This window comes from Myotis davidii, unplaced genomic scaffold (genome assembly GCF_000327345.1).
Source record: "Myotis davidii unplaced genomic scaffold, ASM32734v1 scaffold17, whole genome shotgun sequence".
Classification (NCBI taxonomy): domain Eukaryota; kingdom Metazoa; phylum Chordata; class Mammalia; order Chiroptera; family Vespertilionidae; genus Myotis; species Myotis davidii.
In genome coordinates, this window is record NW_006288624.1 from 2,175,311 (window position 1) to 2,188,155 (window position 12,845).

At 44.3% G+C, this 12,845-nt stretch overlaps 2 protein-coding genes across 2 annotated transcripts in view; both read left to right on the forward strand.

The window, feature by feature from the left end:
- Nucleotides 1-9,506, forward strand: part of MED6 (mediator complex subunit 6) — a 30,158-nt gene extending 20,652 nt beyond the window's left edge. The window contains exon 9 of the mRNA XM_006760741.2: nucleotides 9,368-9,506. Coding sequence (XP_006760804.1) covers nucleotides 9,368-9,452 — 85 coding nt within the window. The 3' untranslated portion in view covers nucleotides 9,453-9,506. The remainder of the gene's footprint in view (nucleotides 1-9,367) is intronic.
- LOC102756663 (disintegrin and metalloproteinase domain-containing protein 20) lies at nucleotides 9,453-11,973 on the forward strand. Its single transcript, XM_006760740.2, has one exon. The coding sequence runs from the start codon at nucleotides 9,528-9,530 to the stop codon at nucleotides 11,778-11,780; it is 2,253 nt and encodes a 750-aa protein (XP_006760803.1). The 5' UTR covers nucleotides 9,453-9,527; the 3' UTR covers nucleotides 11,781-11,973.
- Nucleotides 11,974-12,845: the final 872 nt, after the last annotated feature.

Consider the following 12,845-nt stretch of genomic DNA (forward strand, 5'->3'; position numbering starts at 1 on the left):
AGAGTCCCAGCAACCGCTGCAAGCCTCAGAGAGAAAGCTGCCCTCGAGTTCCGACCGAGGCCAGACAGTCCCGCTTCTCCCGTTTGAGTCTGAGTCCCTAGCGACTCGCCCGGATCTGGAGCTCAGAGTCTCAAGCTCCCTCCCGATTTTAAACAACAACCGCGCCCTCCGTGCCGCCAGCCCGCTCCGCGTGCAAACGCACCTGAGAATTTCACTGAAGCACTGCGCCTCCTCTGAGTCTGGGTATGATATCCTCTTTACTCCTAGTTGTAGAATTTCCACTCAGCCAGCCCTCCTGTGGTTCTGGATGATGTCCGTTCCGTCTTTTAGGTGTAATTTGAATTGGTTGTTCGAGGCAGCAATCTCTGGCGTTAACCTATGCCGCCATCTTGGTTTCTCGATGCATTCTGTCTTTCAGCTTGCTTATTTTTGCTTCATTTTTACATCTCAGATCAAATGTCTCTTCCTCAGGGAAGCCTTTTCTGAATCACAGACTAGTTTATACATTGTCATAGGCCCTAATTTTCTTTTTCGGGGATTCTCAACACAATTGTACTTAGTTACTTGTTTAGTACCTGGCGTCTGTGTTAGACTTTAACATCCATGAGCAACGTCAGCTTTGCTTGCTGCTGTATCCCCAGCATTTCTCACAGTGCCCAACATCAGTAAATCTTTGTTGAATGAAAGGATGAATGAATGCACGACTGTGTCCATTGTACGATGACTAACATTTTAGAATGACTTCGACAATTCCACCCTAATAGTCTTGGCCCAATTCATACTTTGGATCTTGAGCAATATCATTCCTCAGCAAGAGGTTGAGTTCTTGCCCTTCACTTTTGCCCAGTAGAGTGCAGAGGGTCACATTGTTCTCACCATCCTTACTGTGTGACTGGTATTGTACTTGTGCAGTCTCCAATGTCTGCAAGAACCTTGGAAGTTTTAATAGCCGTGTTTCAAACAAGGAAGTAAAAATTGGTGGAGGTTAAAGTGTACTCAAGTTGTTATTAATACTAAGTGACAGAACTTGGATCCTCAGACTTTAAACACTCATTTAATGATGTAGAGCAAAGTCTAGGGTTCAAATACAACTTCACTTTTTTCCAGATATGTCTCATAAGTTAACCAATCCTTCTGTGCTTAGGTTCTCCCAACTATAAAATGGGGATAATAGCAAAATGCATCTGTTAGGATTGTTTTGAAAGTTAAATGAATTCATTAATATTAATATTATTTTAGGTTAGAACCTGATACTTGCTAAGTACTCAATAAGCGTTGGCTATTTTCTTTTTCTTAAAAAAAAACATATTTTATTGATTTTTTACAGAGAGGAAAGGAGAGGGATAGAGAGTTAGAAACATCGATGAGAGAGAAACATCCATCAGCTGACTCCTGCACACCCTCAACCGGTGATGTGCCTGCAACCAAGGAACATGCCCTTGACCGGAATCGAACCTGGGACTCTTGAGTCCACAGGCTGATGCTCTATCCACTAAGCCAAACCGGTTAGGGCAAGCGTTGGCTGTTTTCATTATCACTTTTCCTTCTGAGGTAACTCAGTTGTTATCTCTCTTTGGAAGTGTTTCTGATTGCCTTCCCTCCACTCCAATAACTTGTGCTGCCAAGAACCCTGTGCACACCATCTTACCACTCCACTATAATTCTGTATTGTCTTTTTACCCCAGCTGGACACTGAGCAACTTGGAGGGCAAGAGAATCTTCACAGCTCTGCACAGTGTACTTGACACTACATATACACACAGACACAGACACATGTGGTTTCTAATAGCCACAGCAGTAACTCTAAGGTTTGGCCCATTTATTATTTTTATTTTATACTATACTTTTTCTCACTAGATTCCTTTGTGAAATAAATTCACTGGAGAACTTTTCAGGTCATTGCTTACTTTTATGAAGATCATAAAAACAAAGTATGTTTTACTGTGCTTTCCTTTGACTCTATGACTTTTGTCTTTTTATATTTCTTTATAATTTCGGGGCCCTTTTCTGGCTATTTTGTTTATAAGCCTTGTTCTTTCTTTTGATTTGCTCTACCAGTTCTCCAGATATTACAAAGAGAACTTGTGCCTTTTAATACTTTGTCTTGGTGATTATGCCACACACTTGTTCCCTTAGACCTGGTTAAAGGGTGTAGCCACAGGGCTAATGTGATGAAAGCACTGGAACACATTTCCAGGATTCCCTACTGAGTGCAACACTGCCATAATTGGAAAGAACTGAGAACTTACTAAGGAAAAGAAAAAGACATTTAGTTTCAGAAGTTGAGTGGCTATTGATCTTTCAACTAGAGGCCCAATGCACGAAATTTGTGCAAGGGGCCTGGCCACCATCACCACCACGGCTTCATCCTGAAGGAAGTCTGGTCTAATTAGCATATTATGCTTTTATTATAGACTGGAGGCCCAGCCCACGATTAAATCATGCGAGTTAAGATCCCTAGGCCTAGCTGCAATCAGGGCCATGTCCACTGCCCAGCATCGCTCCTTCACCTCTGTGGCCCCTGCCCCGTGAACCTCCACATTCACAGCCTCCGCCCCCACAAGGCTCCTTGGCCTCAGCCGCCCATGCCCATGGCCCCGCGACACTCCTCCACCTCAGCTGCCCCGCGAAGCTCCATGCTCACAGCCCCTGCCCTGCGAGGCTCCTCGGCCTCCGCGGCCCTGCCCTGCCACGCCGTGAGAGCCGGACTGGTCATTTGGTCCTTTGGGCCCACAGCTCCCTCCTCCTGCCACTGTGCCACGGGTGGTCAGGGACCCACAGCTCCTGCTCCCTTAGCTCCCTAGCCTGCTGTTTGGTCGTCCATCTGGTCGTTTAGGTCATGATGGCACCTGGCTTTTTATATATTAGGGTTAAACATAAAGAACCAAGAAAATCTATCTTTTGATCACGCTTTCTAAATTAATGGACTGTGGGTCATTGGACAATGATCATGCAAGTATCTTCTCTTTCCAAAGACATATATATATTTAAAATTCTTTAGTGTTTAAAATATTACATAAGTCTCCTCCCTATTCCCCCAATTGACCTCTCCCCAGCAGCTCCCCCCCCAAAGATATTTTCTTTGAACCAGTAAATATTTTGCAGTTCTTTCATTTCCTGTTTTCAGTTATAAGGGTATTTTCTTGTTTAGGAACTCTTAAAAATAGTACTCTGATAAAAACATAAGACATTGAGCCCTGGCCAGTGTAGCTCAGTTGGCTGGAGCATCATCCCATACATTGAAAGGTTGCCAGTTTGATTCCTAGTCAGGGCACATACCTAGACTGCGACTTTGATCCCTAGTGGGGGGCATACAGGAAGCAACCAATTGATGTTTCTCTCTTTCTCTCTGGCTGGGTCTCTGTTTCTCTCTCTCTTTCTCTCTCTTTTCCCCTCTCTAAAATCAGGTTTGAGGGGCATATCCTCCAGTGAGGACTACAAACAAACAGACCATAAGATGTTAAGGCAAGGAAAAAGTGTGTGAATAGAAAATAATTGTGCAAAGAATTTCTGTTAATAGTGAGGGAAGGAGATTGACCCTGGGAGCTGGGCTGCTGTCTGAGCTATCTCCATAGCCTGTAAACTCACAGTAGGAAGGAGCCCACCCATACTGACAGTGGCAGAGCTCTTCATCATGGCATGGCACAGTCCTCTCTGATGACATTTCTCTAATCTGTAGTCACAGTTGAGAAAGAATTGATACCACTCCTCATGCATATGTATTTTTATTGATATCAGAGGTGATGGGAGAGGAGAGATAGACATCAATGATGAGAGAGTCATTGATGGATTGCCTCCTGCACGCCCCCTATTAGGGATCAAGTCTGCAACCTGGACATGTGCTCTTGACCCGAATCAAACCCGGGACCCTTCAGTACACAGGCCGACGCTCTAGCCACTGAGCCAAACCAACTAGGGTGACTGTTGGACATTTTGAGGTAATAGTAGGTACTGTCACCACAAGTCGTCTCATCCTGCACATAGAAATCCTCAGTGCACCACCTTGATCTTCCTTTGTACCAGTCGGGAAGCTCACATTCACTGATGTGTATTCTACAGGGCTTTCCAGGAGAGGTCCAAAAGAATTGTATACCCAAGGTTTCAATTTGTAACATCATTTGAGGGCCATACAAAATTATCAGCTTAAAAATTAGCCGGCTATACTTGGGTCAAACATTTAATTAACTCACCCCTAATGCCTTGTCAGGGGGCAGACCAAATGATTTAAAGGGCCTTATACGGCCCACGGGCCGGACGTTCCACTTTTCTGCTGTAGACAAATGCTGTGGATGCAGCCCTCTAAGTGCAGGCTGTTGTTGGGGGCACAAAGGTATTGCTTGAAGCTATACATTGTCTACACTATCATGAAAGTGCAGCAGGGAACACAGAAGGCTGATAGACCTTGGGCTTTAGCAAGGGCTAAAAGCTATGCACCGATTGTTCTGTTGAGACAATGGTGGCTCAAGTCAATTCCCTAACCCAGGGGTCCTCAAACTTTTTAAACAGGGGGCTAGTTCACTGTCCCTCAGACCATTGGAGGGCTGGACTATTGTTTAAAAAAAAACTATGAACAAATTCCTGTGCACACTGCACATTTCTTATTTTGAAGTAAAAAAACAAAACGGGAACAAATACAATATTTGTATTTTCATGTGGCCCATGGGCCGTAGTTTGAGGACCCCTGCTTTAGATCTTTAGAAGCAATCAAGTCCAGATGGAATGCCCCTTTGCAAGTATCAAGGTTCTTTCCCTTCTCAGTATCCTAACTTCCCACTCAAATCTTGGCAAATCTATGTATTCAACTTACATTGTGGTTCTGAAACTCGACAGTTAAAATTTGATTTTCTATGAGGTAGGCCTGTGTCTAAAACAAATGAGACATTCTTTTAGGTCCACCATTCTCAGCTGTCTGGGCTGAGAATTTAGAACCTTGAACTTCATTTGCAACTTCTGCAGTAGAATTCAATATGGTCAACCTGCCCCTCTGTCCTTGAGGTACTTTTAATCATCATCACAGCTTGGCCCCCCACACACTTGCTTCAATAGGACATTTCATCACAATCCATATTGGGTGGTAATTTGTGATGTTACTACATGCCCATTCCCCATTGGACAGGAGCTCAGCAATGTGTTAAAGCCATGGATATGCTCAAACCAATCCCAGAGTCCCATTTTGTCTGTCTTGGCAGCACTCTTGCTACCAAAGTCTATATCTATCAGGATCTAGTCAGAAAAGAGAAAAATCTAAGCATAATTAATATAAGAAAATTTTTAAAAGGAACTAAAAACCTGAATAGATAAAAAGGAAACAACACTGGGGCGTACTGAGGTATGAGTTGCCAGTAGGAGATCCACCCCTAAGAATGGGGGAACAAACGGAAGAGGTTGGGGTTATCATAAAGTAGAAACTCTCATAAGGGCCTCACATATCTAGACCTGGACTGTAGAAGATTGGGCATTTCCCAGGTGATGCTGGTAATTTAGGAACTCAGAAAAGGAGCATCGTGGAGCCGATAGCTGTACCTCTTATAAGGTAATGCTGAGTTTGTGCCGGTTTCTTAGGGACTTGGAAGAAGTTCCACCATAACTGGGACTCAGATCTCGGAGAGAGGTGCCATATCCCTGGGGCTTGCACTTTGGGCATGGCCTGGAACATCAGAGAGGGACCCTGGCTGACTGGTGTGCACTGCCTAGGGTACTGGAGCGTAGCTCTATACATCCAGTCCTCAGGAGGGCGCCCTGTCCTGCGGTACTGGTACCTTTGACAGGGCTTGATGGAACTAGTTCCGGGTCTTTGTGGTAACCAACCCTCACCATCAGAGCAAGGCTCCACTGCTGGGGATTTACAGAAAGTCACAGCAGGCAAATAGGTAGTAACAAGTCCCTTCGCCTCTGCTTTTGCCTTTTATTCTCCCTCTAGTGCCCTTCTTGGTAAAACTTCAGGAAGCCAAATAGCGATGGAGAAAGGCACCACGCAGAGCCTCAGCTCCAGCTTCATAGACAAGGTATAAGTTTTAGTTTTGGAGTTTAGAAAATAGTTGATAATTAGTATTAGAAGGGAAAGCAGAATGCTGCTCTAGCTTCTATGGTGACAGGTCATAGCAGGTGACATGATCATGATCTCTGTGAAGCTGTCTGATATCTGTTTTTGGGGTTTCATTTAGCTGTGGCTCACTAAATTGAGTTCATGACCCTGGATGGTTTCTAACCCAAGTTTGAGAAACACTGAATTAGGCCATGACTGAGAATGAGTGGAGACATGGTAAGGAAGGGGTTTGTTATAGCTGCTGGAAATATAGGGTGTCCCAAAGAATGTATACACATTTTGAATGATTATATAAGTTAGTGTTTATTAACATACAGTTCATTTTTAAAATGTTAAAGCATCTACATAAATGAATAATTTTTGTTGTCAACACCTGTTTTCAAACTGATGCCCTTTCTGGTCCTGGCACTGCTGATAACGCGAAGCAATGGAATCGCGAATATCAAGAATCATTTCGCCTGGCTTTTGTGGCTCAGAGAGTGATTGTCAGCCCCTGAACCAAGAAGTCACCAGTTTGATTCCCAGGTCAGGTACTCAGTCCCCAGTAGGGGGCATGCAGGAGGCAGCATTTCGATGATGTTTCTTTCTCATTGATGTTGCTATCTCTATCCCTCTCACTCTAAAAGTCAATAGAAACATATTTTTTTTAAAAAGAATAATTTCATTTGGTATTTGTGTGCCCTCAATTTGTCAACTGTTGCAGGTTTTGTACCACAAACTTTTTATCTTTTATGTACGCCCATTAAAAAAAGTCTAGTGGATAAATTTTCTTTGTTCAAAGCTTAGTCTGGCTTCACCCATTATTCCAAGTCAGTTAAACCTGAAAAGGAGTGAAAATTAAGTGAGTTATCAGCTGTTAAAATAATTATACAAGCAGTGTTTGTACTTCAACTGCATTTTCAAACTCCCAGTAGCATTTTAGGATGAATTTTCTGTTTTCAAAACGTAGTCTGGCTGAAAAGAAAGAAATGTCAGTTGAGCTGTCAACTGTTAAAGTGTGTATACATGCTTTGGGGATATCCTGTAGGAGAAAGAATTAATAATCGATACAGAGGAGACACTACTTGAAGTGCTGATAATGCTGGAAAGGAAGGGCTTTGGGGTGACACCAGTTCACATAATTAATGGCAGGTGATGTTCCTTCAGAGCTTATCTTTGGAGTCATGCAGCAGTGACAAAGCCTGATACGTCTCAAAGATTCTTGGCAATAAACTTTTCTATGCCCACATCATGTTTCTGATAAAATTTAATATGGGTTACTTTCTTTATAGCATTTTATTGTTAACAAGAGGCCTGGTGCACAAAATTCATGCAAGAGTAGGCCTTTCTTCCCCCAGCTGCCGGCACCGGCTTCCCCTCTGGCACCCGGGACATGGGCTTCTCTCAGGCTGCCGGCAGGCACCCAGGACCCAAGCTTCCCTTGCAGCCCCAGTTTTGTCCAGAAAGTCATATTATGCTTTTCTTTTTCTTTCTTTTTTTTAATATATATTTTATTGATTTTTTACAGAGAGGAAGGAAGAGGGATAGAAAGTTAGAAACATCGACGAGAGAGAAACATTGACCAGCTGCCTCCTGCACACCCTCAACCGGGGATGTGCCCGCAACCAAGGCACATGCCCTTGACCGGAATCGAACCTGGGACCCTTCAGTCCGCAGGCCGACGCTCTATCCACTGAGCCAAACTGGTTAGGGCTATGCTTTATTTTTATAGAAGATAAGCCTCTTCCAACAAATGCTTACCCAACTTAATATCTCCAGATCTGTAGCAAATACCAAGGGTATCATGGAGAGAGACCTGGGACGAAATCTGGTAATTAGGATTTCACCTCTGTCAGAGATGCTTTCTTGAAGAGGTTTCATCTAATATTCTTGGTTTTTGGCCCTAGCCGGCTCAGTGGATAGAACGTCAGCCTGCGGACTGAAGGGGCCCGGGTTCCATTCCAGTCAGGTCACATGCCCAGGTTGCGGGCTTAATCCCCAGTAGGGGGCATTCAGGAAGCAGCCGATCAAGGATTCGCTCTCATCATTGATGCTTCTATCTCTCTCCCCCTCTCTCTTCCTCTCTGAAATCATTAAAAATATATTTTAAAAAAATAATATTCTTGGTTTTTGGTAGCTATTCATTCTAAAAAATTACCCACATGTATGCAGGTGTTCTTTTTTTTTTAATGGTTTTATTGATTTTAAGGAGAGAGAAACATGGATGTGAGAGAGAATCATTGATCGGCTGCCTCCTACATGTCCCCTACTGGATCAAACTCACAGCCCCTGCATGTGCCCTGACCAGCAATCGAACCATGACCTTCTGGTTTATAGGTCGACACTCAACCACCGAGCCATGCCACCAGGCAAATTATCGATACTTTTAACTGAAAGTCAGTGAATGAGAAAAATTAGTTTTTGCCTGAGCTAAAATTTATATTTGCAACAGGAGTGATGTCAGTTCACTCAAATTGTGGTCTTTTGAACATTTTAACAAACTGATTCTAGGTTTAAATTCCTCAGCCCAACTTTCTCTAGAGAATTCAGCTAACTCACCAGTCATGCAAAAACAGAATAGAATCTGTATTTATGCAACCAAGGTAAGTGTCTTGTGATTGAGAACACAATGTCCTGGGCTGGGTAGAGAGAAGGCTGCTGCCTTTATGTTGTAGGCAATTGGGCTGTTTGCCTTGCCCCCAACTAGCAGCTCCACCCCATATCACTCCATCAGCATGGCTGCCTCCTTGGCCATTTGTCTGGTTCTTTCTGCAGATAAGCATGCATTATAAAATAAAAAATTGACTTCATTGGAGAGGGTCTCAAAACTAATGATTCCCTTAAGTGGGGCTTACTTTGATAGCTAACTTCAACCAGAATGGGGAATAGATAAGATGTCTGCACGAGAAAAGGGGAGATGGAACAAATTGTTTGAATAAAGGGACCAAAAATGGTGGGGTTTTGGTGGCGGGGGGTCCACATACCTGTTGAAGATAGCAGGGTCATAGTTGATTTGGAGTAGAGGAAAAATGTGGGAGTTAGCGGTCAGTGTTTTTAATATAAAAATGTTTATGCCAGTTTACATGTTTACAAAATAGTATGTAATAAATCTTTACGTATCTACTATCCAGGTTCAACCACAATCCACCTATTATAAGTCTCATCTGTTTTTCTGGAAACCTACCCTTTTGCCTCCCTCCCCCACTTCCCCTTACATATAAATAAGAGCAATCTCAGGTAATTTATTGATTCAAGCATTGTCCCAATTGAAGAATCACTTTACCTCACTTTCTTCTCTCTCCTTCTCTTTCCCACTCTTCCTCCCTCCCAACCCCATTTTAGCTCTATTTTCACAACTCAGCACTGCAGCTCTGATGGTCCAACTCTTCTAAAACACACATCTGTAAAGGTCAGCCCTGCGCCCTGAGCAGCTCAAGGGAGGAACTGTACCAGCAGTGCCTCATGCCTCCGCCTTTCTCTGCCCTGGACTAATGGTTCCATAATGGCAGTGGGTGAGGCCCTGGTGCACATCAAGGTCAGTCTTCTACTGCTTTGGTTTGGGGTGTCTCTGTCCAATTGTGGCCACTCTCAGGCTAAGCCCTCTCAGCGCTTCTCCAGAGAAGTCGTGATCCCCTTGAAGGTGACCAGCAGGGACCAAGATGCTAAGGCTCCGGGCTGGCTCTCCTACAGCCTGCGGTTCGGGGGCCAGAGACACATTGTCCGCATGAGGGTCAAGAAGTTCCTGGTTTCCAGACACCTACCAGTGTTCACCTACACGGACCAGCATGTCCTCCAGGAGGATCAGCCTTTTGTTCCTGATGACTGCTACTACCATGGTTATGTGCAGGGGGTCCCAGGGTCCCTGGTGGCCCTCAGTACCTGTTCTGGAGGTTTTCAAGGAATGCTACAGATAAATGACCTTGCTTATGAAATTGAGCCCATCAGGCACTCGACCACATTTGAACACCTGGTGTGTAAGATAGACAGTGATGGCACACAGTTCCCACCTATGAGATGTGGCTTGACAGAAGAGAAAATAGCACGCCAATTGGAGTTGCAAGAGTTGCCTAAGTCCACTCTGATGCAAAGTTCTTATGTGAACTGGTGGACTCACTTGCGATTTCTTGAACTGGCAATAGTTGTGGACTACTTTCGATACCTTTACTCTGGACGTAATGTGTCAGCGGTGCAGCGTGAACTACTTAATGTTGTCAGTATGATAAATCTCTTATACCGCCCTTTCAAGCTTAATGTAATTTTGACCGGAGTTGAGGTCTGGAATCAAAGAAACCTAGTTCCCACTGATGACATGGATCAGCTTCTGGATGACTTTGGTCTCTGGAAGTTTGTCAATCTTGATGGCCGACTGCACCATGATGTGGTCCATCTTTTCATAAAAAAATTTTTTGGGATTAAGCTTGGTATTGCCTACACTTCGGGAGTATGCCGGAAGCCTTTTAATACTGGAGTTGATGTTTTCCTAGACCACAATGTGAACTCTTTTGCACTGACGGTGATCCATGAGCTTGGTCATAATATGGGTATGCAGCATGACACTGCATGGTGTGTGTGTGGTTTCAAGTGGTGCGTGATGGCAGCCATGAAACAGCTAACAATTAAATTCAGCAACTGCAGTTATGCCCAGTATTGGGACACTACGATTCGTACCGGTTCATGTATTTACACTCCTCCATCTCCAGGGAACATTTTTAGGTTACGGTATTGTGGGAACCTAGTTGTTGAAGGAGGAGAGGAGTGTGACTGTGGGTCTGTAAAGCAGTGTGAACAAGATCCCTGTTGTCTGTTGAACTGCACTCTGAGCCCTGGTTCTGCTTGTGCTTTTGGGCTCTGTTGCAAAGACTGCAAGCTCATGCCACCAGGGACTTTGTGCAGACAACAGATCAGTGAATGTGACCTCCCAGAGTGGTGCAATGGGACATCCCACCAGTGCCCAGAAGATGGATATGTGCAGGATGGGATCCCCTGTGGTGACAATGCCTACTGCTATGAAAAGAGTTGTAATAGCCACGACAAACAGTGCAGGGCGATTTTTGGAGAAGATGCAAGGAGTGCGTCTCAGGAGTGCTACAAAGAAATCAACTCCCAGGGAAGCCGTTTTGGCCACTGTGGCCTAATTGACAAGGGGTACCGAAAATGTGATACCGCAGATATCTTCTGTGGGAGAGTTCAGTGTGAAAACGTATCAGTTATTCCTAACCTGACAGAACATACTACAGTACATCAACTTCAGTTAAATTTCACCAGTTGCTGGGGCACTGATTATCATTTAGGGATAACCATACCTGATATTGGTCTAGTGAAAGATGGCGCAGTGTGTGGTCCAGGAAAGATATGCGTCCACCAGAAGTGTGTCGATATGACTCTTGTGTCACAAGACTGTCAGAGTGAGAACTGCCACATGAGGGGAGTCTGCAATAATAAACAGCATTGCCACTGCAGCCAAGGGTGGGCACCTCCCAACTGCACGCTAAAAGGCGATGGAGGTAGTATTGATAGCGGCCCACCTCCTTCTACGAAAGAAGGACCACAGGCCAAGTTGTCTTACCTTTTTTTATTGTGGCTTATTCCTTTGATGGCTCTATTTTTATGTTGCTTCCTTCTGCTTTGTATGAAAAAGAAAAGAAAAAAGGAAGAAGAGGTAGAGGGAAAACAAGAAGAAAAGGTAGAGGGAAAAAAGGAAGAAGAGGTAGAGGGAAAGAAAGAAGAGGAACCTGAGGACAAAGGGGAACAATAAGGCTTCTGCTTCATTTAAAAAATCTCCAGTTTTTTAATAGTAGAGAAACATGTCTACTATTTAAAGAAAAAATTTAAGGATCTCTCATGTCTGGATCATATTATACTGAAGGATTCCTAGCACGTTCTTACTTCCTCTTCAGTGTTTCAAGCAATATTAAAAGTTCTTTTTTTTTTTCTGGAAGTCGTCTCTTATTTTTTTAAAGAGAATGTTTATAAGAATTTATTGGAGCCCTGGCTGGTGTGGATCAGTTGGTTGGATGTCATCCCGTGCACTGAGAGGTCACCTTTTTGATTCCTGGTCAGGGCACATGCCCGGGTTGCCAGCTCGATCCCAGTAGGGGGCATGCAAGAGGCAGGCAATCAATGGTTCTCTCTCACATAGATGTTTCTCTCCTTCTCTCCTCCTTTCCTCTCTGGAATATCAATAAAAACATATGTTTTAAAAAGAATGTATTTGAGCCAAATTGACAACATACTGGGGAGCAAGATCTCAAATGCTCCATGGAAGGCGTCTCTTTCTGTATCCTGAATGAAGGGACAGACAGCAGGTGTAAACCTTCTCCCGCCTTTGCATTGGAAGACGTAATGTCTGGGATGTGCCACTATACACCCCATTTCTGTTTTGCCAGCTCTCTTTCAGGTAGCTATGCCAAAAGGGGGCAGTAGACGTAGCCTGGGATGAAGGATGAGGGGAGAAGGAGTTTACTTTTCTGTGTGCTAAAAGTTACACGTGGTGTCATTTTGGCTGGGGCCATTCACTCTGATTGCCATGTTCGGTTTGGGATTCCAGTTTTGTTGGCTTTGTTAGAACCACCCTCACCCTTCCTTAGAAGCACCAGCACCAGTTGGCCACGGACACCCTCAGAGTTGTGAGTTCAGTGCTGGGGTTAGCAGGGTGATCGTCCTCCGCGTTCCTGAAGCGTGATCGCCAGCTGGTCACCTGCCCTCCTTAAAGAGTCTTGGTCCCTGCTCTGCAGAGGAGCTCCTTTAATACGCTCAACTTTTCTTTGTTCCCCTGGCCCTAGGGCAGTGGTTCTCAACCTTCCTAATGCCACGACCCTTT

Bases quoted from the DNA above. Each gene is read 5' to 3' on its own strand.
- LOC102756663 (XM_006760740.2), top strand. From the start codon at position 9,528: ATGGCAGTGGGTGAGGCCCTGGTGCACATCAAGGTCAGTCTTCTACTG.